The following is a 24,561-nucleotide window of genomic DNA, read 5'->3' as shown; positions in this document are numbered from 1 at the left end:
CCCAGCCTCTGGCCTCTGTCCAAATGTGACACTGGGGCGAGCTCCCCTGACCTGGCCTGTCCTGTCACTGCTTTCCCAGCCAGGCGGTCATGGGAGCCGCTGCTGATCAGGGGTTTGGGGTTTGAGAGCTGCTGCCTCAAGCTTCGTCATGGACACAGAGTGGAAATTCTGCACGTGTCACTCAGCCTGACCTCCTCCTCCACCTTGGGGTCCCAGAGAGGGTGTGGCACCTACCCAGGTCACACAGCAAGGCTGAGGCAGGGTTGTTGGGACTGAAACCCAAGTGACCTGATTCCCAGTCCTGTGCTTTTTCCAGTATACTGTCCAAAAATAAATTCTAAAAATAAAATAAAAGGGCAATATCATTACTATACACATAAGGCCTTAGGCAGAGAGTTAATAAAAATTTCCAAGGGACACAGAATTCTAATTTTCAACTTTTTTTTTTTTTTTTTTTTTTTGCCTCAAAAGGTTGCGACCACAGCCCTCCTCTACAGACAGTTCAGTTTGAGGGTCGAGCTCTTGCTCTCTAAGGGAGCTCCATCCAAGGTCACAGGCCACCACGGTTTCCAAGGAGGCTCTTTCCTGCTTCCTCTCACAGGAAGCCCCCATCACCCACTCAGGCCTTGCCGAGTGCCCCTCTCTTCCCTGACGATCTGTCATCAGGGCAGCTGTTGATTCAGTGGGGCCAAGAAGGATCTTAATGCCAGTGGGCTCTGTCTCTTCTTCTGTCCACACTGGTTTCTCAGAACCTTGGTTCTCAGAACCGCTATGGAACCCTCGCTCTCTCCCTCTGTCCCTCTCTCCCTCCATCCCTCCCTCCCTCCCTCCCTGCCTTCTTTCTTTCCTCTCCTTTAGCCACTTGCCAATCTACACATCCATGCAATGAACATCCTGTGGCAGGTGCCAGGATGTGGTGATGGTTGGAACATCGAGGGTCGTGGCCTGGAGAGGGTCGCTGGGCTCAGAGAGCAGGGGGTGGGGGGACAGGGCCCCCAGCCCAGCCAGGGTCAAGAAGAAGTGACATTTACAACAAATCCCACAAGGTGTTTTCCTTACTTCCTCCTTGTCTAGTGTGAGGACACATTTCGCTTGGCCTGCTTGTTTTCAATTGTTAAAAAAATTTATGGCCAATATTTTAAAATAAGAACGCTTTGCATAAAAAGCAGAATTCCCAGCTCCTCTTAAAAATCGAAAGATCTAGCCTTCTTTCCAACATGGCAACAATTTGCGGTGGTGCCCTTGGCAATTTCAGTTTGACACAGACCCCGGCACCCTCCATTGTATCACACTGTGTGTGCTTCAACACAGTTACTGGAGTCAGAAGCCTGGGTTCGAGTCCTGCCTCCAGCACTTAGCCACATGACCTCGAGCGACGTCGTTCCATCTCACCGTTCCTTATTTCCTCACATAGGAATGAGGCAATAATTCTGAATGTTACTGTAAAAATTGAGAGATCACCTATGTGAGGAACTTAGAACGGTGCCTGCTCCTCCTAAGCGCTTCCGTTCTGTCATCATTCCCGTCACTGTCGTTATTATCTACCCAACCCCAACCCTGGTCAGCATCTGAGCTTGGAATTGTATTAGTCCGTTTCTGTTGCTTATAACAGAATACCTGAAACTGGGTCATTTATAAAAGAATGAAATTTATTTCTTATAGTTTCAGAGGCTTGGAAGTCCAAAGTCCAGGGAACACATCTGGTGAGGGTCTTCTTCTGGGTGGTGACTCTCTGCAGCTACTAAGGGTATCACATGGCAAGAGAGTGGCATGAGCAGGAGAGAGCTGACCTTCTCACTTGCTCTCCTTATAAAGCCATCAGAACCACGCCCATGACCACCCATTAAACCATCAACCCATTGCTCCATGACAGGACCAATCCATTCACAAGGGCACAGTCCTCATGAACCAATCACCTCCTACAAGCCCCACCTTTCAACTGTCATAATCAGATTTCCCACCCTCTTTTTGGCACTGTTTCAATGGGTATCAAGTTTCCAATACAGGTACTTTTGGGGAACACATTTGACCCATAGCAAGGATGCCAACAGTAAAGATTTCCTTTTAGTCTCATATTTGTATAAGTCACAAGCAAAAGATTCTCTTGCGGACCAATGCTGTAGCAGGTGTTCTCCTACATCCACTGTCACAAGAGTCACTGAACCATTGGCTGGGGACATCCACCCAAACACTGGGGTTGACCAAAACCAAACCCATTCCAAAAAATCTCAGTTCCCTCAAATCTAAATGTCTAATTTGAGCAGTCCAGTGCACACAGTAGTGTGAGAAAGGCTCTCACCCGTCCAATGCCAAAGGATGGACACGGAGACACAAGGCACAACGAAGCAAGAGTTTAAAAATGGCCTTGCAAGTCCATGTGTCTGTGAACAGGACAGGCTCACGGAAAAGGGCTTTAGCGAGCAATTTATTTCCTAGTATGCAAGTCCCTCCCTCCACTTCCTCATTGACTGAGTACTACGGGGTACACAATCTTCCCAAACAAAGGCTAAGGTTTATTACACCCTTGCAAGGAATTCCTTTGTCTGGGTGCTCAGGACAAGCCCAGGAAAAAGTCCTGCTTAAGCCCTGTGAAAGAAGAAACACCAGGGAATGAAGAAAACAATGGGGCTAGTAACTAATTACCATTTCAATGAGAGCTCTATCTGTTCAGAGACCCTCTGGGAATGCGCTGGACCGGTCAGACAACTTTTGGGCTGGGCTTGAATCAGTTAAAACACCCTCAAATAAGTCATTTCTGAAAATGAATCAGTTAGATTATTCTCTTACAGTAGGAGCTCAAAAGCTTTATTAGAATGAATGAGTAAAGCCCACCCAGCCACAGAGAGGGCTATCACACATGTCACTTTAGGTTTTCCCAAACAGTGACTTGCCCAGGGCTCCTAAAGTTGAGATGGGGGTAGGGGGAGGACTCTGATGGCAAATTTGCAGGGTCTATTTAATCAGAGTGAGCTGGAGCCCCATCTGCAGCCTTCCAGAGGCCACAGAACAGACTGTTTCAGCCAAAAGGGAGCTTAAAGGTAGGACAGATTCCTCTTCTTTGTACCCTTCACCCCATTTTACAGATGAAGAGAGACAGGTTCAAAGGGGACAAGTGGGACAGAACTGGGAAGGGCACAGTGCCCTTGGCCCTGGACTAGGCTGGTGGCAGCTAACATGGCTGGATTTGAGAGGTAAGTGGAAGACCCCACAGCTTCCCTTTAGTGTTTTCACACCTCCTAGAATCCCATCATCAGAGATTTGGGTCACACCTCAAATCATTATCCCCTGAGAACTACCTAGGTGCTTGGGGGAGATAGACCTTAAGGAGGTTGGAAAGGACCAAGAGTTTGGGCAATAGAATACCAGCCTTCAATGGCATCCAGGTTAGCCTCCACCAAGATGGCAGAAGATATCCAAGAGGCCAGCCAGCAAGTCACCTGCTCCCACACCTACAGCCCCAGGCTGCCCAGTCACAGCCCTGTCCCCATCTGTCTCCCCCACAGCCAGCTCTTCTAAGTGCTTTACATGTGTACTCTTCTTTCATCCTCACAACAGTCCTGGCATTCCCCCGTTTTACAAAGGAGAAAACAGAGGCACTGAGAGGCTTAGGCATTTGCCCAAGGCCACAGCTTGCAGGCAGCAGAGTCCAGCTTGCAGGCGACAGAGTCCAGCTTGCAGGACTTACCCCAGGCCAGAGTTAGGGCTGTAACCACCATACAACACAGCCCCAAGGAATCTGCAAGGGCCACAAGGGCAGAACAGAGGGTACATTGTCACTGCTGTATTCCTGGCACCTAGCACCATGCCCTGCATGTAACCGGCCCTCATAAATGTGTGCTAAGCGAATGAATGAATGAATGAATGAATGAACAATTCCTCCCTCTTCCAAGAACCGTCCTCAGTGAACTATTTCCCAAACTAGCCTAACTCTTGCTAAAGACCCATACAACACTCCCCCTCCTTGACCGATTAGAAGGTTCCTTCAGAGTGTGCTGTTTTCTAATGAAAGCTTGTGTTAACCGGACCTGGTTGATTTTCTTCCACACAGTGGGAGGCTAGTGACTATCAGTTTACTTGGCTGTGTCCTCCATGGTCTCTCCCTCCCCCATAAGGCTGGGCATTCTGTGGACAGGGCAGTAGCCGGTGCCTGGCCTGAGGCCATGTGCACGTCATCATCATCGTTGCAGTGGAGGATGAGGCCCCTCCTGCCAGCTCCTCCCCCGCCCCGCGTCCTGGCTTCCTGGAATCATACATCGGGCACCCCCCTCCCCGACCTGTAACTCTCTCACCACTCAATGCTTCCTGCCTTGCTTTCGCACTCCCCCCCATCCCCCAGCTCTGTGACGGGAGCATCGGATGTGTCACAGCCTTGGTGGTGGAAAATGTCTATGAGCAAGTCAGCCAAGGGGACGTCCCGGGGCTGTCACAGGGGCCAGGCCTCAGTGCTGGTGGTGAGCTCAAGTTTAATCAACATCCCTCCCTCTTCCACTCTGAGCCTTATTCTCATCTGTAAAATGGGGTAAGAGTAGTACCTCCCTTGGGGCATTTTTGTAAGGATCAAGCAAGTTTATAACTCCACGAGCTTAGCACAGAGTCTGACACATCTAAGTGGTCAATAAGTGCAGCTCTTGAAGAGCCCCTGAAGGACTGAGAACATCCCACCGTGGCCCGCACAGACCCTCGTCCCGCAGCTGTCCCTCCTCCACTGCCTGGTAATATCAAATCTAAATTGCCAAACAGTGGCTGCTAATCTGCAAGAATATTTCCTCTGTCTTCCAAGAACCATCCTCAACCAACTGTATCCAAAACTAGCTGGACTCCAGCCGAGCCTCTCTTGCTAAAGCCCCATATAACACTCTGCTCTCCTTCCCCAAGTCAGAAGTCTCCTCCAGAGTCTTCTTGTGCCTGACATTTTTGAATAAAGGCTTGTGCTAATGGTGCTCTGGCCGATTTTCTTCCACAGCTGTTATTATCACCGCATATGCCCAGAATCTAGCCCAGGGTCTGATCCATAGCACAACAGATGGTTACATCAGATAACAGGTAGCTCAGGAGGGGGACGGCAGGAGGAAGTAATCAACCCCACCTAGAACAAATCAGAGGCCTCCCAAAAGTTGGGATGCTTGAGTGGGGTCCTGAGGGAAGTATCGGAGTTTGGGGGTAGGTTGTTTAGGTGGCAGAACTACTTCAAGCCCAGAGATCAGCAGGAGCCAAAGTAAATGGGTCAGTTGTGATTCCTGCTCTCATCCCCACCCCCACTCCCCAACCCCAGTCTCCATCTCTTGAAGTGAAGTGCATGTGGTCCCAGCCTCAAGCCGTATTCCTTGTGGTGCCTGGAACCACAGAATATCAGTGCTAGGAGAGTATCTAGAAATAATCCAAACTGACTGCCCAATTCACAGATGGTACGACTGAGACACAGGAACAGATGGGACCTCCTCAAGGTCCCCTAAGTCATAGACTATCATATTAAGGGCTTTAGCCATTATCTTGAAAACAAATGGCAGTCACTGGAGGTCTAAGCAGAGGTATGATATGGACAGATGTGACCCTTAGTAAGATCCCCTGGCAGGGTTCAGAGGTGGAAGGATTAAAGGGGCAGGTGGTGGGGACAGGTGGACCAAAGAGGAGGCTGAGCAGGGATTGCAGCAAGAGATGATGGTGCCAGGTCTGGGGTACAGGGTCACAGGGATGGGGATGGGGACAGCCAGTATAATGATGGCTCAGGGGGACACTGGACCAGCGGGAGGGTGGAGGTGGGCAGAGGGAGGGGCTCAGTTAGGGAGGAAGAGAAAGGAGAGAAGGGCAAGACCACATGGGCCTAACCAGCCTGCAGCACCCTCAGACACCCGTCCTGCCCAGTGTTCAGCCCCATCTACCTGCCAAACTGACTAAAGGGCTTTTCTCTTTCTCCCACGATGAGTCATGGATCGTGGCATCCCTTTTCTTTTCTTTTCTTTTTCCTAAATTGAATGCCAGGAAGCTTAGAACAGAATTTTGCTAGTTTTTTTTTCCATTAGTATGATTGTCTCCTATGCAGCCTCATATATGCAAAGGGCCAAAAGCTCGGGGGCCAAAAGTACCTGAGTTTGACTCCTGGCTCTACCAACCAACAGCTTCATTTCTAACCTCCCTGAGCCTCAGTTTCCCAATCAGCAAAATGAGGAACAAAACACCTGCCTCTCAGGATCGTTTTCAGGTGACGAGACATGACACTTGGGAAGGGCGTGGCACCACGCCGGAACATAAGTATTAGTTCTCTTGCCACTTTTTAATGTGCTTCTTGACCTGGACCGTTTCCACCACAACTTGCCTGGAGGGGCTCTGCAAGCTGTTTAGAGTGGGAGCTGGGAGGTGAGGGCAGCGCAGAGATACCAGGGGGTTGAGGAGGCAAAGAAACAAATCCAGTTCAACAAAGAGGAAACATGAGAGGCTGGCAGGCCCTCGCACCTCTCCTCCCTTTTCTCTTATCCCCCTGATCTGCCCCAGCTGCCTCCCACTTCCCACTCTGCACCTGATGGTTCTCAGGGGCCCCAGCCTGCCCCCTGCTCCCCAGCTGCTGCTGCTCCTCTCTCCTGCGATCTGAGCCAGGCAGGCCTGTCTCTCCTTCACCTGTTCCACACCTGCCAGCTGCTCCCACCCTGTCCCCTCCCTGTCCCCTCTCCCACACTGGACGTAACACCTGGTGGCTGCTGGCCCATCACTCTGTCTCCACCTGGTATAAGGTGGACCCTTACTCCACTCACCACCAGCTCAGGTCTCTCACCAGACATGGAGGGGACAGCTGGGCTCCCTGGGTTTGCCTGCTCATAGGCCCCTCTCAGCTCTCCAGTCTCCATCATCTCAGCCTCAGTTTCCCTGCCTGGAAAATCAGAGTTCAGAAAAATAAGAGCTCCTTTTGTGGAGGGATTATGTGGTCCAGGGATGTCACCAGGTGCCAACTCTGATCAATTGGGGACTGACCACAACACAGCGTGGCAGAATCTAGAGCCACAGCCAGGCTCTTCAGGAAGGAGGACTGTAATCTATTAGCAATGTCTGCCATGAGTGCAGCTTTATGAATGCCAGGAATTGCCATCCGTGATCCAGCCAACTTGGTTTTTTTTTTTTTTTTTTTTTTTTTTTTTTTCATGGCACTGAAAATAATAGATGATAGAAACAGATATCAGTCATCAGGTACAATATTTACCCAGTGTGAGGTGTGGAAATGAGATGATGTTAGATGGTGCCCGGACACATAATAAGATGAACCTGACTCTTATTAGCGAAAAAGATGTTTCCTTTACAATCTTCTTGCTTTCTCTAAAGAAGGAAGTTTCCATTTGGTGCTGTTACGTTTTCAACAACTTCCCAACACTTGCTAATCTCCCCTTTAAACTAAAAGACAATAGATTTCCAGCAGGCAATGAATTTAAACATTGTTTTATTGTATTTACTTTTTACAGTTGCCTTTTATTTATTGTGAAAATAGATTTCTCCACTTACAGAAGCAATATAAAGATTTTTTTTAAATAATTGTATTTAAATGAAAAAAGTGAATCAATTTAAAGAAAAAATAAGAAAATAATAACAAAGATGGTACACACGGATTATTAAAACATATACAAGGATACGTCAAAAAGTTTGTGGAAAAATGGAATTAAAAAAAAATACGAACCTTTCCATAAAGTTTTCGAGGCACTTTCATTCATCTGTGTGTGTGTATATATATGTGTATCACTCACAAATGGCCACGACTTGAGAAATGTGTCTCTCCCAATACAGAAACTGACTTGCAGAGAGGTTTGGTATTTCGCCACAGGACACATTGCAAAGATGTGGACACAAAGCTCAGGTCTGATGCACAGGCCAGGACTGAGGAGCCCTCATGACCTGAACATACAGCCCCCAATGGCAGGAGGTGCGAAGTGAGACTGTCAGGTAATCAAGCTCTTTCCATGGTGAGGATCCAAGACTCAGACAACCTCAAGAAAGGAGAGTTTACTTTGGACTTAAAGGAAACAGGAATCCTGACCAAGTGGTCAGTGGCCCCCGGGCAGTAGAAGTTTCTGTATCAGGAAATCAGCACCCTCTGCCCATGTGACTCAACTCCTCTCTGCCTTCTCCAGAGCACCTTGTCCCCGAGCACCTACTCCTGGGGGCCACCCTGAGTTCAAATGCCCGAGAGTGAGAGAGAATCTGACTGGCTAGCTTGGCCCAGCCTCCCTGATTGGACAGAGTTTCTGTACCAAGCCACCTCATAGGTTGCTAGTCAGCCTATGGGCAAGCTCGTGGTCAGGTGCCCAGTCAGTTGCGAGCAGGACCTATAAGTGCAGACACTGAGCCCTCCCAGGTCAGAATTAGCTGAGACTGGGTTCCTGCCCTCCTGAGGCAGAAGGTTGTGACAGTCCTCCCAGTGTGATCAGTGCCCTGGGACAGACGGATGAGAAGGGAGGGCTGGTGGGAGAAAGAGAGGACTGACATGTGAGGCGATAAGCCTGTTGCTGGAGTGGGCCTGCGGGAACCTAATGGGCTCAACACTTCACCTCTCTATGTGAAGGCAGCCTGGCTCAGGGAGCCTGGGCAAGGTGGTGCCAGATAGTTCATTAATTCTTCCAAGAAATACAATGGGATGCTGGGCACTGTGTCAAGTGCCGGGAAAAAAACAGTGAGGCCCTGCCCTCAAAGAGCTGCCCTTCTGGAAGTCAACGTGCCAGTCCTTGGGCTGCAGCGGAGACCCCTCTGGTGGAGGGTGGAGGGAAGGGGCTCAGGCGTGGGCTGCCCTGGGCGGCATCAGGACTGGTCGCTAGGAAGAGGCTACTGCCTGGGCTGCTTGGACTCCAGGGTTTACTTTCCAGCAGCCTCCCTTATGAATCTGTGAAGCCATTGTGGAATGATCCAGCAGGTACCCACTTTGCGGGGGATCTGTGTCCATACTTGGGCCACAGCATCAAGGATGCTGCAGCCAAGCATTCTGAGGTCATGAGAGATCCCAAGGGAGAAGTGACAAGGCCTCTTTCTCCAGCCCCCCTGTGGTCCTGAGAGCTTCTCCTTGAAGCACTGAGGCTGGAAATTTGGGCACATTAAGGGAAGTAGTTTTTCCCTCCAGGGGAAGCAGAACTGGCATTTGAAGGATAAGGGAAGTTTGTCACCTAGATGAGGGAGAGGGCACACCAGGCACAGCAAATAGCACGTGCAGAGGTGTGGGGGCATGAGGGGACTCGAAGGGACTCAGTAGGACCATTGTGAGGGTTCCAGAGGGAATGTCCCGACATGATGCTGGAGGGGTGAGTGCCAGCCCAAGTGGTGCCAAGGGCAGTGGGGAGCCATGGCAGAGTTTTGAACAGGGGAGGAGCATGGCTGTCCTGTGGAGGGTGGGTGGGAGGGGGTGAGACTGGAGCAGGAAGCCCAGTGAAGAGGTTGGGTGAAGACCCCTGGAGAGCTGCGAGAACTGATGTCAGCAACCAGCCGTGGGGCTGGAGAGGAGTGATGCTTCAGAAACAAAACTCATGGGACTTTGTGATTAAAGAGGGACAATAAAGATGGTTCCTGGCTTGGGTGGTGGAACCAGGGAGCAGCAATTGAGGTTTGGAAGTGGATGGGCTGGGGGAGGGGGCTGGGGGAGGCCATCTGGGCGGCGATGTCCGGGGGGCAACTGGACATTGAATTTCCTAAGCAATGGACTATCTCAAGGACAGAGTCCTGAACTGGGCCCTCCTCAGGCCTGGTGCAACAGCAGGCAGCCCCCTGCCTCCCACCCCTGGCGACCTGTCTACACCGAGCAAGCTGGGTCCTGACCCTGGAGTTCTTGGAGGGACAGGTAGACATCAGTGTTCAGGGTTAGGCAAGAGGAAAGGGCCCTGACCTGGCCCTGACCCGGAGGGCTGGCCCAAGGGAGACCAGCCCCCTCCCCAGGGCTGGGGGCCAGGACCTCCTCCCCAGCCTCTCCCAGTGCCAGTTCCAGGGGTGACTGGCAATCCACCTGGTGGGGGATTCCTGGGATAGGAAGCTCCAGGGGCTGGGAGGCCCAGGCTCTGGGGTCTTCCTCCTGCAGGGACGGGGGCAGCCTCTCTTCACTGGCCCCAGTGCCCCCAAGGGCAGTATTTGGGGTGTTTGGGCCACCAAGGAGACTGGAGGAGAAGAGCAGCAGGCCATCCCCGGGGGGCAAAGTGCAGTAGGCATCGTCCTCCCCCGACAGAGGCAGCAGGGGTGGGAGGGGAGACCCCATGAGCGCCCCAGGGCCGCCCTCGTCAGGCTCCTCCTCTGCACAGGGGTCATAGGTAAAGTACACCTGGCAGGGCTCGATCTCCAAGGCTTCCGGGTGGTGGAAGAAGAAGTAGCCCTGGTTGGTGAAGCAGCTGGTCAGCGAGCGGCCGCTGGTCGAGGGCGACGGTGGGGCCACCTTGCCCTGCTGCAGCAGGAGCAGCTGCGTGGCCTTGGCATCCTTCTCCAGCACTTCCAGCGGAGAGATCTCAGGCGCCAGGCCACCAGGGCTGAAGGAGGACGAGGGGAAGGGCGAGGAGAGCCACTTCTGCCGGGAGAAACGCCAGTGGGAGGGTGAGTGGGGCCTACTCTGTCCCTCCCACCCCTTGCCCCAGACTCTCCCCAGCAACTCCTAACTCGTCCTTCAGCAATCAGCCCAGGGCTGCCCTCCAGGAAGCCCTCTTGACTGTAGCCCCCACAATCCCACCAGCCCAGGGAGGGTTCCAGACCCACAGCCCCAGCACAGGCCTTCCTGGCTCACAGTAGTGCCGCGACAGTGTTTGCTGCCTCAAGAGTGGCTGTTCATTGAGCACCTGCTGTGAGCCTAGCGCTGTTGTAGTGCTGGGGACACAACAAAGGAGAGAATCCTCAAAGTGTCCGGTGGGGCCGAGCGCGAGTGTGTGAATCAGCCACCCAATGCCAAAGCAAAAAGGGCCCTGAGAGCACATCTTGATCACTTTACAGATGCCCAGAGAGGGGCCATGTCCTGACCCTGATCACAGGCCAGCTGCTGACTGAGCTGGAACTTAGGGTCCCCGGTCACACTGCTTTGGAAGCATCTCTGGTGATGATCTCTGCTGTAGATTGATCGAATTGTGTCCCCCAAATTTCATATATTAGAAGCTTAATCCCCATTGTAACTGTTGAGGGTGGGAAATCCTATTATGGTAATTGAAAGGTGGGGCCTTGAAGAGGTGATTAGATTGCAGGACTGTGCGGTAGTGAATGGATTAAAAATGCTGGTCATGGGCATGGTTTGGAGAGCTTTAAAAAGAGAGTGAATGAGGAGGTTAGTCTCTCTCACTCTCTCTGCTCCACCACTTCTGTAATGTGATACCCTACTGTCACTGTCGTCAGCACCAAGACCTTCACTGAATGTGTTCCCTGGACTTTAGACCTCCCAGGCTCAGAAACCATAAGCAATAAATTTCATTTTCTTTATAAATCACCCAGTTCTGTGTATTTTGTTATAAGCAACAGAAATGGACTAATACAATCCCCCAATTTATCCCTCTCTCCCAGTGCCCTGCAAAACCTTCCCCCAGCCTCCCACCCGCTCCCTCCATGGAGAGAGGAAAATACCCATCAGAGCACATCGCAGTTGCTCAGGAGTCCAGAGAGCCCTGGCGAGGAGTGAGTGCCAGCCCCAGCCCTGGCATTCACTAGCTGTGTGACCCTGGACAGGCCACTGCTCCTCTCCGAGCCTCAATTTCCACAATGGTTAGCCATCTCTTAACTGACTTCCTCACTGTTATCTATCGAGCCTCCAGGAAAATGTCAAGTAAGAAAATGGAGGTGGATATACCTGGCACAGGGTAAATTGCAGCCTACACAGCAGAGGTGTGGGGGCCAGTAGGTGAGGCAGGGTGGTGTAACGGGCGCCTCAGGTGGGTGAGTTCAAGAATCCTGACAGCCCTCTGTCCTGGGAGCCCTAGCAGATGGACTATGGCCCCCTAAGCACAGGGCCTGAGGGCCCAATCAGTACATTTCAGATGAATTCATGAACCAGCAGAGAAACGCCCCAGTTTTCCCTCTCCAGGGTGAGTCCTGGGGCTGAGCCAGCTGTTTCATGTGTACGCACACACATGCACGCACCACTCAGAGAAGTCTGCTCGCTCCCCAAACCAGGAGTTCTGTTACAGGAGACAAGGCCGAGAGAGACAGAAAGGAAAAACTGAAGGTGGGAAAGAGGGGCCACTGCCTAGGAGGAGAGAAAAGCATGGGTTGGGTGAGGTCAGCAGTACTAGAGGAGGCAGTGGAGGGCAGAGCCAAGTGGCAGCTCTAAGCATATGGCCACAAGAGGGAGAGGCCAGGCCTGTGGCCAGCACTGGCGTGACAGGGGCTCACTGCCCCCCCACCCCACCCCAGGCTGTGTGCGGTCAGCCACTTCCTGGGCCGGAGCCTCCACCCACAGTGCCCTGAAGGGGGTGCAGGATAAACTCATCCACCTCCTCGCACGCACACTACCAAATCCCCTGAACAGGGTGGTGGCCTTGTGGCCTTGGAGTTGGGAGTCCTGGAATAGACAGAGAGGAGTAGGTCTTTCACCCAGCTGCAGAGGAGAGGGATCCCTCTGACCAGCCCCAACCCCCGCCACATCGTGCCTCCCCAGGGCCTCCTCCAGACACCGCCTCTACACACTGGGCCAAGCATCTAGACCCAGGATGGCCTCAGGGGAAGATGAAGTGGTTTGCAGCTCTCTGGGAAGAACCCCACTCCCACTTCAAAATGTCCCAGGCACATAGAATCAGGACATCAAGCTGGAAGAGGCCTGAGGATGCATCTAGTCCAGACTCCAACCAGTTCCAATGCAGGAATCCGTCCTGCCATGTTTCCAACACACAGTCAGCCAAGGCTTGCTTGGATACCTTTATCAATGGGGATCTCACTACCTACAGGGCTCAGGGAAGAATTTTAAGATGCATTCCCCCACATCAAGAATAATGTAGATAAGATATTCTCAGTCTTGGGAGTTTTCCAAAGAATTCCAGAAGGGGCCCTGATCAGCCATGATAGAGAACACCAAAACCAGCTCACAATGGCTCTGGTCTGGTATGGCTTTCCAGCCCCTCGCAACTCCTGACCTCCCTCTGTCCCAACCTTGGGAGGCTAGAGTGAGGGTAGGGTGGTAGGAGCGGCCCTCCATCCCCCTTCCCCCCTGAAGCTTCCTGCCTGCGGTGGGTGGGGGCTGGGGAAGGGGAGAGGACTGAACTTCAATGGAGTTCAGAGTGTTACTACTGTATGGACCTGCACTTTTAAAGTGGATCTATGTTTTGTGACTCGAAGTGACTAGAGTCACTCAGTTAGTATCCATGGTTACTTATGGAGGCTGCCCAGGAATTTTTTACAAGGGTAGAGAGGCACTAACCCCACAGAGCAGGTGTGCACAGGCAGTGGGGTAGGGACACTTGCACCGGCAAGTCCTGCTTGGTCAACAGGCTGGAGACAGTAATTCCAGCTAGGGTCCCTTAAGCACACACTATGTGCCAGGCAGTGTTCTCAGGACAATATGTATAGCAACATTATTTTTCCCCCCATTTTGCAGGTGAGGAAACTGAAGCACAGAGAGGTTCTGTAACTTGCTCAAGGTCACACAGCCAGGAAGGAGTGGAACCCTTCCTGGTCAGAACCCAGGCAGTCCAGCTAGGATAGAAGGTGCCATTCAGCCTGCCAGTGCCTGTGCCAGAGCTGAGAAAGGAGCTCGTGCCCACCCAGGAGACTGCTTGCTCCAGCACTGTGTCTCCACTCACGAAGTGCAAAAACCACTCCTCCTGTGCCACCTCTCACCCCACATGCACCGCTGCCCACCTGTGTCCTCCACCTCCAGACTCCTACCTGGAAATCTCCTCCGTGCTCTGAACTTAGCTGGGTAAAGAACTCCGAGGGGTCTGGGATGTGACACTTCAGAACCTTCTTCAGCCTGAACAGGGGAGAGGGAGGAAGGGGAAGAGGGTGAGAGTGGGAAGGGCCACGGTATCCTGCCTCAGCCCACAGCTCTGAGGGCAGGGCACCGAGCCTTGCTACATTCATTTATTTATCCAACCAGTACGGACTGAGTGCCCACTATGGGAGGGTACTATGCTGGGCACTGGAGACACAAGAATGGCCAACAGAGAAGGTCCCTGCTGTCAAGGAGCTGACATTCTGATGGGGAGACAGACACGAAGCAAGCATGCAACGTTACTATTCATTCTGTGGGGACAAAAAGCAGAGTGCCATGCAAGATGGGGATACAGGGGATCAGAGGTGGGGGAGAATGACTCCCCCACATGAGCCAGAATAGTCAGGGGTGGAGATGGCTGGAGCAGAGTGAACCAGGAGGAGAGAGGTAGAAAAGAGGCCTTCCAGTCAGGGCTGCCATGGATGGTGGTTCAGGTTGCACACTGCCCAAGGGCATCTGGCTTTGGGGGATGGTGAGTGGGGGTGAATTCCAGCCCATGTTCTGCTTGCCAAGCTGAGTGCCTGGGACATATATGCATCTGTCTGAAGAAAAAGGCACCATTTTCTTTTCTTTTCTTTTCTTTTCTTTTTTTTTGTGACCGGTAAGGGGATTGCAACCCTTGGCTTGGTGTCGCCCGCACCGCACTCAGCCAGTGAGCGCACCGGCCATTCCTATATAGGATCCGAACCCATGGCGGGAGCACCGCTCCACTCCCAGCACTGCACTCTCCCGGGTAAGCCACGGGGTCGGCCCAAAAGGCACCATTTTCTGATGTGCACAAAGGTTTCAAGTGGCGGTGGAGGCCCTCAAGTGTCAGGGCATATCCCAGGTGCAGTGGGCAGCCTCTGAAGAGTGTTAAACAGGAGAGTGACATGGTTGAGAATGGCTGAGGGGAGCAAGAATGACAGGAGGAGGGCAGTCAGGCCACTGTGATTCCCCCACAGTGCAATGCCATGCAAGGTAAGAGCGAACTCCACCTGTCTGGGTCAAGGCCACTTAGCAGGGAGTGGTTTGCCTTGAAGGCCTGCATGGAGCTGGTGGGGGTGGAAGAATAAAGAGGAAACGGGGCTCTGATAACGCTGAGAACCACCACAGGGGTCAGGAGAACGGCATTCCTGTCAGCCTCACTACTAACTGGCTGTGTGGCCTTGGGCAGGACAGCTGACTTCTCTGGCCCATCTTGGGATCAGTTAAAAGGGAGTGGTAGCCCCCAACTCACTGCCTCCCAGTATCATGGAGTCAAATGAGAGGATGCAGGTAGGCACTTTGCAAACTGTGAAGTGCTGTGTCCCCTCTTGGGAGAAGCAGGGCTATCACCATCAGGGAGCATCAGCGTCCCTTAGGTAGAAGTGGCACCTCCTCACCACTCGGCCTTCCACCAGGCCACTCTCCACACAGCAGCCAGAGTCACAGCTGACAATGCCAACCCTGTCTCACTCTTGTGGAAACCCTCCCATGACTGCCCAGGTCAGCCCTGTCCCCCAGCCCCTTCTGGTCTTCAGCCACACCAGCCTCCCTGCACTCTGTCCCTAGAATGTTCCTCCCTCCTTCCTACTCAGGGCCTTTGCACACGACATTTCCTCTGCCTGGGACGCTCTCTCCATCCCCTTCAAGCCACCTGGTACATTACTCCTTCAGAGTTCAACAGAATAGTCACTTCCTCAGAAAGCTACCCCTGTGGACCCAGCAGAGGTTCCTCTCCCTGTTGTCTGCTCCAGATACATGGCACCTTCCTTCACTGTCCTAATCATGGTGTGTCATTACATACATGTGTGATTAATAAGTACCTGCCTTCTCCCACTGATTGTGAGCTCCATAGAGCTGGGACACACCCATGTGGCTTGCCATTGTGTTCTCAGCAAACACTAATGTGCACGTAGACAGCTGACATATACACACAGAGCCTCAGTCCTGAGAGCAATGATCTGGGGAGGCCCCCCACAAGACTCTGCCTAGAGGGCTTTGCCTCCCTACTTCTCTCTAGCTGGTTCCGTGGGGTTCTACCTTTGGGGTGGGTCGCAGGGAAAGGGCAGGTGTTGAGAGGGAAGACTCTTGGGAGGGCAGAGGAAGCACAGTGTGTCAGAGCAGGGGGCTCGGTGCAGAACCTGGCCTGCCCAGGTGATGTGCGTGTGTGCACAGGCACGTGCTAGATGAAAGCGTGAAGGAAGAAGGGACTTCTTACCATGGGCCGATGTACCGGCAGCTGGCCAGCAAGTAGACTAAGATGATGAAGCCCAAGGCACCGCTGAGGCCCACAATCATGTGGCCGAACCAAGGAAGGGCTGGCGGGGCCGGGGTGGGGTGCAGGGGGAGAAGCAAGGAGACGGGTTAGACAAGTGGTCCCTCCAGCACCCCCACCTCCACCTGGGGCCACATCCTGTTGGTTACGGGGGCCCTGGCGGGTATGCCTGTGCCTAGGGGGTGGGGGGAATGGGGCTGGGTTCTGCTTAAGCCCACCCTCTCTGGGAAGCCAGATTGGATGCTAAAAAGAAAGGACATGGTGGCATTCCAAGAGCATCTCGGGCTCCAGACAGATCCCATGGGCCCACTGTTGGGCCCGCAGCCCCTCGGCAGCCCGGCTCCACCCAGCCACACTCCTCCCTCCCGCTTCCCCTGAGCACCATTTAGAGACCCCCAGATCTTGCTTAAGATCGAACTCAAGTATGATGAGATGAGGGGCCGGCCTGCCCAGGGTCCCAGATGCCCAGCAGACCTGCTATGCAGCAAGCTTACAGGGACATCGCCAGCTTCCATCACAGTGGCCCTGCCTCAGTGTCACGGTACCCATTTTACAGATGAGGCTGAGAGGTGGAAGTAGCTACCCCCAGCCCTGGCAGAAACCAGGAGTTTGAGGTGTCAGGGTACAGAAAGTGCAGAGAACCTTTCTGGTCCCCCCGCTAACTCATGAGGCTATGGGCAAGTCTCAACCCCTCACTGAACCCCTGTTCCCATCTGCAAAGTGGGTCCACCCTGCAGGGTCACCTCGAGTGGGTGAATGATGGCAGAGTGGAGGAGCTGAGCACTGTCCCCCACCCCAGGAGGGAGGGATGCAGCAGCTCCTCCTCCACCAGCTGTCCCCAGAGCCACCCCTCCTGCCTGAGCTCCCTCCCCAGCCCTGCTACCCACCGGTGTCTGCAGGCCTCGTCCTGAAAGCCAGGGGCCGGCTCCAGGGGCTCCAGGCTGTGTTCTCGCCTCGCTGGGGCAGGACCCGCACCTGGAGTTCATACTGGGTGTCTGGAGTGAGTGTCTCCAGGCAGATCCATCTCTGATTCTGCTTGAGGGACAGCAGGGGGGCCTCCTGGGGCAGAGACACGGCTGTCAATGGAAGTCCCCCCTGACCACCTCTCTTCCCATGGCACAGCTGGGAGCCTGAGAAAGGCAGTGCCTTCCTTGATCGCCACCAGCCACACCCCTCCTCTCTCCTGATCCTACCCAAAGGCCCCTGACCACACAGCAGCTGGGGCCGCAAACCCAGAATCATCCTAAATCCCTCCCCTCTCTCATCCCCCACATCCTGAGTAGGTGCCAGTCAGCTGGTTCCACCTTCGGAACCATTCTGGACCCAACCCCTTCTCTCCTCTCCCCCACCTCCAACCCAGGTCTGAGCTGCCACCAACTCTCCAGCCTGCAGCTGGTCTCCTGGCTTCCACCTGCACCCCGCTACCGTCTAGTCTCCATGGGGCCAGAAAGAGGGTCGTCACCCAGACCTCCCCCACCTCTGGATTGCTCTCTTGGCTTCTTCGTTTCCCAGACACACAGGCAGCGCCCTGCCTTTGAAGGGGTGTCCCCTCTGTTTGCAAACCCTCCCCAGATCTTTGCAGCGTCAGGTTCTTCTTGACCCCCAGATCTCAGGGAGGCCTTCCCTGGTCACTGGAATCCGAAGTAGCCTGCTCCGGTCACTCTCAAACACCTATGCCATTTAGTTTTCTCAGTCGATCTTACCAGTACCCCACAGTCTCCTGTTCATGTGTCTGCCAGCTGCCCGCCCCTCACCCATGTGAGCTTCCTGAGATGGGGACACTTGCCAGTCTGACCCTCCACTCTCTCCCCAGCGTCCAGCACATAGTCAGTGCTCAGGAAATACCATGTGAGTGTGCAGAGCGAATAAAGGAATGAGTGAGCGAGCAAACGAGTGACGGAGCCCCAGGGGTGTGGAGTGTGCTGGATTCGAAGCGTGGAAAGGTGGCTTCCCAAGCCTCTGACATCTCACAGTGTGGGCAGTTGCCTGCCTCTTGGCTTTGCAAACCTCACTCTGATGTCAGCCTGAAGTCTGCCACCAGCTGCATCCCCAGGGTGGCGGAGGTCATGTAGAGAGGAGTGGGCAGACCAGGCAGGACTCAGCCACCTGTCATCTGCCTGCGGCTGATATTGCTTTGCTGAGATGAAGGATGGACGGCACAGGACATGGTCATGGACCACGACAGGAAGGAGGAGTCAGGGCAGGTTGGGACAGAGCCACTCACCTCCCAGCTGTGGCCCAGGGACCGTGTCCGGGCCTCAAACGCCAAGGATCTTTCAACGTAGTGGGAGGACTGGGAGATGTTCCAGGTTATGTTACATCTGTGGGTTCCTATGTGAGTGACTCGGAGGGAGACAGGGGCCATCAGGCGAACTGGAGATGGGAGAGGGGAAGCCAGCGATGCCGGATCACGATGCTGAGGTGACAGAGCCCAGCCATGCCTCCCCTCCACCTTTGCACCTGCTGTTCCTCCTCCAGGATTCTCTACCCACCCCCACCCCCCAGGTCCTCAGGACCTGCCCACTCCCCTCTTCCAGGTCTCTGCTCAGATATCAGCTATTTGGAGAAGCTTTCCCAGACCACCCACCACTCTATCCCCTCGCCTGTTTGATTTTTCTTCTTAGCCCTTACCACCACCCGACATATTAAATGTCTGGTTCGGATTCTTTATTCATTTCTGTCTCCCCCACCAGACTATGAGCTTGCTGAGGGCAGGGACTTTGTTGTCTGCTGTGTCCTTGGTGCCTGGAACATTACCAGGTACGTGATTAAATATCTGCTGAATGACCGAGTCAGGGCAACCTTTCTCTGCACTTAGAATTGATCCAAGAGTTTTACACGGATCATCTCGTGTATTTTAAATGTGATGATTATAACATTCTATAATTCTGTAATTAAATTGCTCTAAGTTTCTACAACTTTGAGACTCTGTAGACTCTGTAGAACTACACGAATAATAAGTGAATGTTTACTGTCTATATGCTAAGCAGTTCCCGTGCCTCAGCTCACAGACTCCTTACAACCCCGTACGGTAGGTAACTCTGATTATCCCCATTTTACAGATGAGGAACCTGAGGCTCAGACACATAAGATGGTCTGTCCATCGGATCACATCCAGTTAAGGCAGGGCTGCATTTTGAACCTTGCTTGAACCTCACCCTCTGCTCCACCTCTTCTCTAGAGATGGCCCTCAAGGTCAGAGGGAGGGGCTGAAGGTGGGCAGGCACTCAGTCATTCAACAACCCTTCCTAGAACGCAGCTGTGATCAGGCCTAGTGCTGGGTGCTTGGAAAGGAAACACGGGGATGGCAGAAACTCTACCCTCAGGGAGTTCACAGCCCAGTGAAGGAGGCAGACCCACAATCAGCCAGTGACAGCTCAGGACATAAACTCCCTGAAGGAGGAGGTGACTCTTTGCTGAGCCTTAAAGGATGAGTGGGAGTTTTCCCAGCAGAAACAGCCTTCCAGGCAGTTGCACCAGCATGTGCAGGGCTCAGAGGCACAGATGGGCAAGCTGGGTTTGGAGAGCTGGCCTTTGGTCATAGCAGAAACATAGGTGGCAAAAGGAGGAGTGCTGGGGAGGAGGGCCAGGCAGACCCCGAGCGGCCTTGAATGCCAGGGTAAGGAGCCAGAACTTCATCCTGAGGGCAGTGGGATGGTCAGATGTGGGTGTGGAAGCTGATGGGGAGAGAGACTAAAGCAGGGAGGATCCCAGAGGGCAAGTTAGGGAAGGAGGTGCCTGCCCCTGCCCCAGCCCCACGTGGGGTCCTCACGCACGGTAGTCGAAGGGCTTGAAGCTCTGGGTCATCACCGTCTTCCACCGCTCCCCATCACGGCACATCACTCTCATGTTGACCGTGTCCGCTGCGGTCAGACTCTGATACTGCAAGGGAAGGAAGACAGGCATTTAGCTGCCAGCTGCTGGGGCTGGGGAAGGGAGAGGCCATTGGGGACAAGGACAACGGGAGGACAGAAGCCCCTCCACATGTCCCATCATCTAAGGCAGGGGGCAGCAAGCATTTTCTGTAAATGGCCAGGTAGCAACTCTTTGCAGTCCACATGGTCTCTGTCACAATTGCTTGACTCTGTGACTGTAGTGCAAAGCAGCCACAGACAACGTGTAAACGAATGGTGTTCTAATAAAACTTTATTTATAGAGACAGGAAGTGGGCTGGATTTGGCCCATGGACCACAGTAGTTTACCAACCCCTGGTCTAAAGCAAAGTGAGCTGCCTTGGGATGGAGGGAGTTTCCCGTCACAAGAGGTCTGCAAGCAGGTGAGCCACACACGCCCAGGAAGGTACAGGTCTGGAACTGTACCTGTTTAACAGATTTGAGTGTGAAAGGCTCCCCTCCCCCATCTCTCCCCACCCCCACAGGCTGATTTTTCTGGAAGGAAATGGCCAGGTATTGAGCATCTCCTGTGGGCAGGTGCCTTGGCTGCTTTTCTCACTGATGCTCCCCGCAGTCCATCCCCTACTGCAGGCGAGAAGCCTGAGGCTCGGCCTGATCAAGGGCTTGCCCAAGGTCTCCCAGCTGGTCAGCAGGGGAGCCCAGGTTCAAACCCAGGCCTCTGTGTCCACAGTCCCATGGAGTTGCAGCAGCTGTGAGTCCTGTCATGCCTGACTGAGGGCTGCCTGGGAGGAACTTCGGGGACCTCCCACCAAGCAGCCCTGCAGGAGGAGGCTCTGGTGCAGACCCTGCTAGGACAGGTGCTCTGGGGTCCAGGGTGGTAGTTTGGGGTCCAAGATCCAGGGCACAGTCCCTCTGACCTGCACAAGCTCCACTATGAGCAAACTTTGAACCTGATCATCAGAGTTCCCAGAGCTGGTCAGTCAGGAAACGATTCCTCCTTCTTCATCCCCATGGCCCTGCCTAGCTTTCCTACAGTTGCTATGGGGGCCAGGTTTTTCCAGATAATAATAGTATTATTCTTATTGTTATTCTTCTTCTTATTATTATTATTATTATCATCATTACAATTACTATTGTTGTAAAAACGTTGCCAATAATACATTCTGATGAGCACTTCCTCTGTGCCAGGCACTCTCTAAGCCCTTTACATATATTATCTCATTTAATTCTCTCAATGCGCTGAGACAGGTGCTATCACCACGAGTATTCCCATCCTATAGCTGAGGAAACTGAGGCACAGAGAGACTTAGGTACTTGCCTGAGGTCACACAGCTAAGAAAAGGTGGAGCCAGGATGGGAAGCCAGGCCACCTGCAGAGTTCCCTGGGACAGGCATAGCATCTGGTCCACAGGCTGTGATTTTTCAGTGGTCCTTCTGCCCTTTAAGAATGTGTATAACCTGAGGATGCTTGAAGAATATGGTCTCGGTGTCCCTGGTATCTGCAGCTGCCCAGGAGGGTTTGATGGACAATAATTTGCTGCACTCCCATGTGGACACAGCCATGTGCCCTGCAAGAGGCAGCCAAACACAATGAGGAGAAACCTGGGCTGGAGGCCCACAGGCTTGGGTTCATTCCCAGCTCTGCTGCTCACTGGCTGTGTGACTGTGGGCACAGACTGCACCTTTTTGAGCCTTAGTTCCTTCACTGGTAAGAAGGGGACAGTGCTAGTGCCCACCTATGGAGTTGTAAGGATCCATTGGTGACAGTATCAAGTGCACGCTCTGTTCTGGACAGCGTTGTCAGTGCTTCAACCCTCAGAATAACCCTACAAGTTATGTGCCATTATTATTCCCACCACAGAGAAAGAGAAACTGGGACAGAGGTTGTCCAATGTTGTCACCCAGCTGGTGCAAGGTGGAGTCAGGGCTGAAGGTCCAGCTCCAGAGCTTATACTCTTAACCCCACACCGCCCTGCCCTGCCAGGACCTCAGGAAGAGTCGGATATAGTGGTCATTATGATTACTGGGGAACTCTCCCCACTTGATAAGGAATACAGAAGTATCACAGGATGCACAAAGCATGGGGGGACAGTAGGAGCAGAGGCAAGATGGCGGAGGCCTCACACTCTGAGGGTCTCTCGCCCCAGGGTCGGGCCTGCGTTCTTGCCTCCTTCCTTCTGCCTCCTCCTCAGCCCTGCAGCCGCTCTGCAGAAGCCCCCGGCCATCATGCTTGCTGGGCCTACCTCCTCCCCAGCACTGGAGGACCCCGAGATCTCATCCCTTCCCCACCCTCTCCCAGGTGGGCTACTCACATCTGGGGGTCCAAGGATGAGGTTACAGGCCCAGGATGTCTGCCTCACCTGGAACAGCTCACAGGTTTTGTTCCAGGACCTTTCAAAGCAAAAGAGCCTCCTTAGAAGAAACGGAGGGACCCACAGACCTGGTCCAAGAGACCCTTTCCAGACTTCTCTGCTCTCAGGGTGGTCCCCAGGCAGCAAGGCCAGTCTGTGCAGGGCTCTAGGCCACTGCCAGCTCCCCAAGCTGTTCTACAATGTTCCTCCCCCGACCCCCAACTCAGCATATTTCCCTGCCCTCCTCATCCCAGCCTGACCCCACAGCAGCCAGAGTAATCCAGAAACACAAACCAGTTCAAGGCACGTGGCCCTCCCCATCGAAGCCTTCCAAAGCTCCATGGGACTTAGGGTGAAGACTCATCCCTAATCTGGCTTTCAGAGCCCTGTGGAATCACTATCCCCAGAATCCAGGGCCCCAAACCATCTTTGCCTCCTCCTTCCTCCCGGCTCCCCCTCCCCACCCCCATGAAATCCACCTCTGCCACAGACACCTCTCTGTAGTCTTCCCTTTCTCCTGGCCCCCCACCAAGGCTGCCTGGGGTCAGACCCTCACTCACCTGTCACCTGCATGTTTGGATCACAGAGACCCCTTCACCAATTCCTTCCCAGCCCCCAGGCTCCCCAACCACTCGCCAGTCCCCTGTCCCCACAGCTTCCCAAGGGGTCTCTCAAATCTCAGATTACTCAGAAAGCTTGGGGAGCCCCCTTTCTACCCCACCCTTAACTCTAAAGTGGAGTCAGCCATGGCATAGCAGGCTCACATCCCCATGTCCCCAAATGACCTTGTCCATCTCATCTCCAGCCCCTCCACCGCAGCCTGGACCCCCACCCAGGTCCCAGGACTCTAAATATCTGACTCCCAAATTCTCTTAAATGATGCCTTGATTCCAAGCCTTGTCCCAACAACTGTGATTCTAAGAGTCTGCAGGTCCTATTAGTCCAAGATTCTGCAAGTACAGATGTCTTGGTGTCTGAAATTTGGGATTCTAAGAGTCTCAAAGTCAGTGATCATAAGATCCCACGTCCTGAGATTCTGCAGTGTTGCTGGCAGAGCACACTCACCGTTTGTTGAATTGGGCATGGATGTGGCAGGACATGCCCTGCAGACCACCAGCCCAGCTCCAGATGCAGGAGATGTTGGCTCTCGAGTTGTAGAAACACGCAAGCTGGGCAGTGTCTGCTGGGCAAGACAGGGTGTGAGTGGCTGGCTGCAGGGTGCCCACCACCCTTCCCCGGCACCCTGCACCTGCCAGAGGAGGAGGCAGACCACTCTGGTGGGCAGAGAAGGGATTAGTGGACCCATTTCAGAGAGGAGGAAACTGAGCCCCAGAGCCTGCAAGTTCTCACAGACAGACTGCATGTGCAGTGGGAGGTGGGGGCGGAGAACGAAGGGCCCAGGGGGAAGTGGATGCCTGATCTCTGGTCCTCCATGCCCCTTCCCCCCTCCCCCTGCAGCAGGTCTGGGCAGGGGCTCCAGCAGGGCCTTGGCCTCTCCCCTAGGGAAATACAGCTCTCCCGACTCCCCAGTCCTCACCATTCTCTGCTGCAGATGCCTGAGGGGTGGCCAAGGGCAAGAGGAGGATGAGGAGGGGCAGGCACCAGAACAGGGCAGGGGCTGCCATCACATCCACGGGGTGGAGCTGAGGAAGGGAACCCTGAGGGAGGAAGAGGGGAGAAGCACAGGTGAAAACCCACCTGTCCCTGGCCGCCCCAGAGGCAGGCTGGGCCCCGACCTTCTCAGGGGCACGGTCTGTGGTCCAGCCTCAGGGCCTTGTCACTTGCTGTCCCTCTGCCTACACGTGCTCATTCCCTTCTTCCAAGTGTCTGCTCAAATGTGACCTCCTTAGAGGTCTTCCCCGACCAGACTGTATTAAAAAAGCACCCCTCGTTACTCACCACCCCAAGCCCACATGAGTATTCAACACAGCATTCTTTGCTTGTTTATGGTTTATCCAGTTGTTCTCTCTCTTCACACACGCGCGCACACACACTCACACACTCACGCACACACACTCACGCACACACACACTCACACACTCACGCACACACACTCACACACACACTCACACACTCACTCACACACACACTCACACACACTCACACACACACACACTCACTCACACACACACACACTCATGCGCACACACACACACACACACGAGTCAGGTAAGCTCAGTGAAGGCAGGGATATTTGTGTTTTGCTCATTCCTT

The 24,561-nt window shown here is 53.6% G+C and overlaps 1 protein-coding gene across 1 annotated transcript; it reads right to left on the bottom strand.

The window, feature by feature from the left end:
• Window positions 1-9,751: 9,751 nt before the first annotated feature.
• IL2RB (interleukin 2 receptor subunit beta) lies at window positions 9,752-23,972 on the bottom strand. Its single transcript, XM_063076369.1, has 9 exons — window positions 23,885-23,972; window positions 23,413-23,527; window positions 22,309-22,387; window positions 19,919-20,024; window positions 18,367-18,515; window positions 17,030-17,201; window positions 16,086-16,185; window positions 13,798-13,882; window positions 9,752-10,510 (listed from the first exon to the last, which is right to left on the bottom strand). Exons 1-9 carry the CDS (start codon window positions 23,970-23,972, stop codon window positions 9,752-9,754), a joined length of 1,653 nt encoding a protein of 550 aa, XP_062932439.1.
• Between the last annotated feature and the right edge of the window lie 589 nt (window positions 23,973-24,561).

This window comes from Cynocephalus volans, chromosome 12 (assembly GCF_027409185.1).
Source record: "Cynocephalus volans isolate mCynVol1 chromosome 12, mCynVol1.pri, whole genome shotgun sequence".
In the NCBI taxonomy this organism is placed as follows: domain Eukaryota; kingdom Metazoa; phylum Chordata; class Mammalia; order Dermoptera; family Cynocephalidae; genus Cynocephalus; species Cynocephalus volans.
The sequence above is the reverse complement of the archived record's forward strand: the minus strand, read 5'-3'. Positions and strand labels throughout refer to the sequence as shown.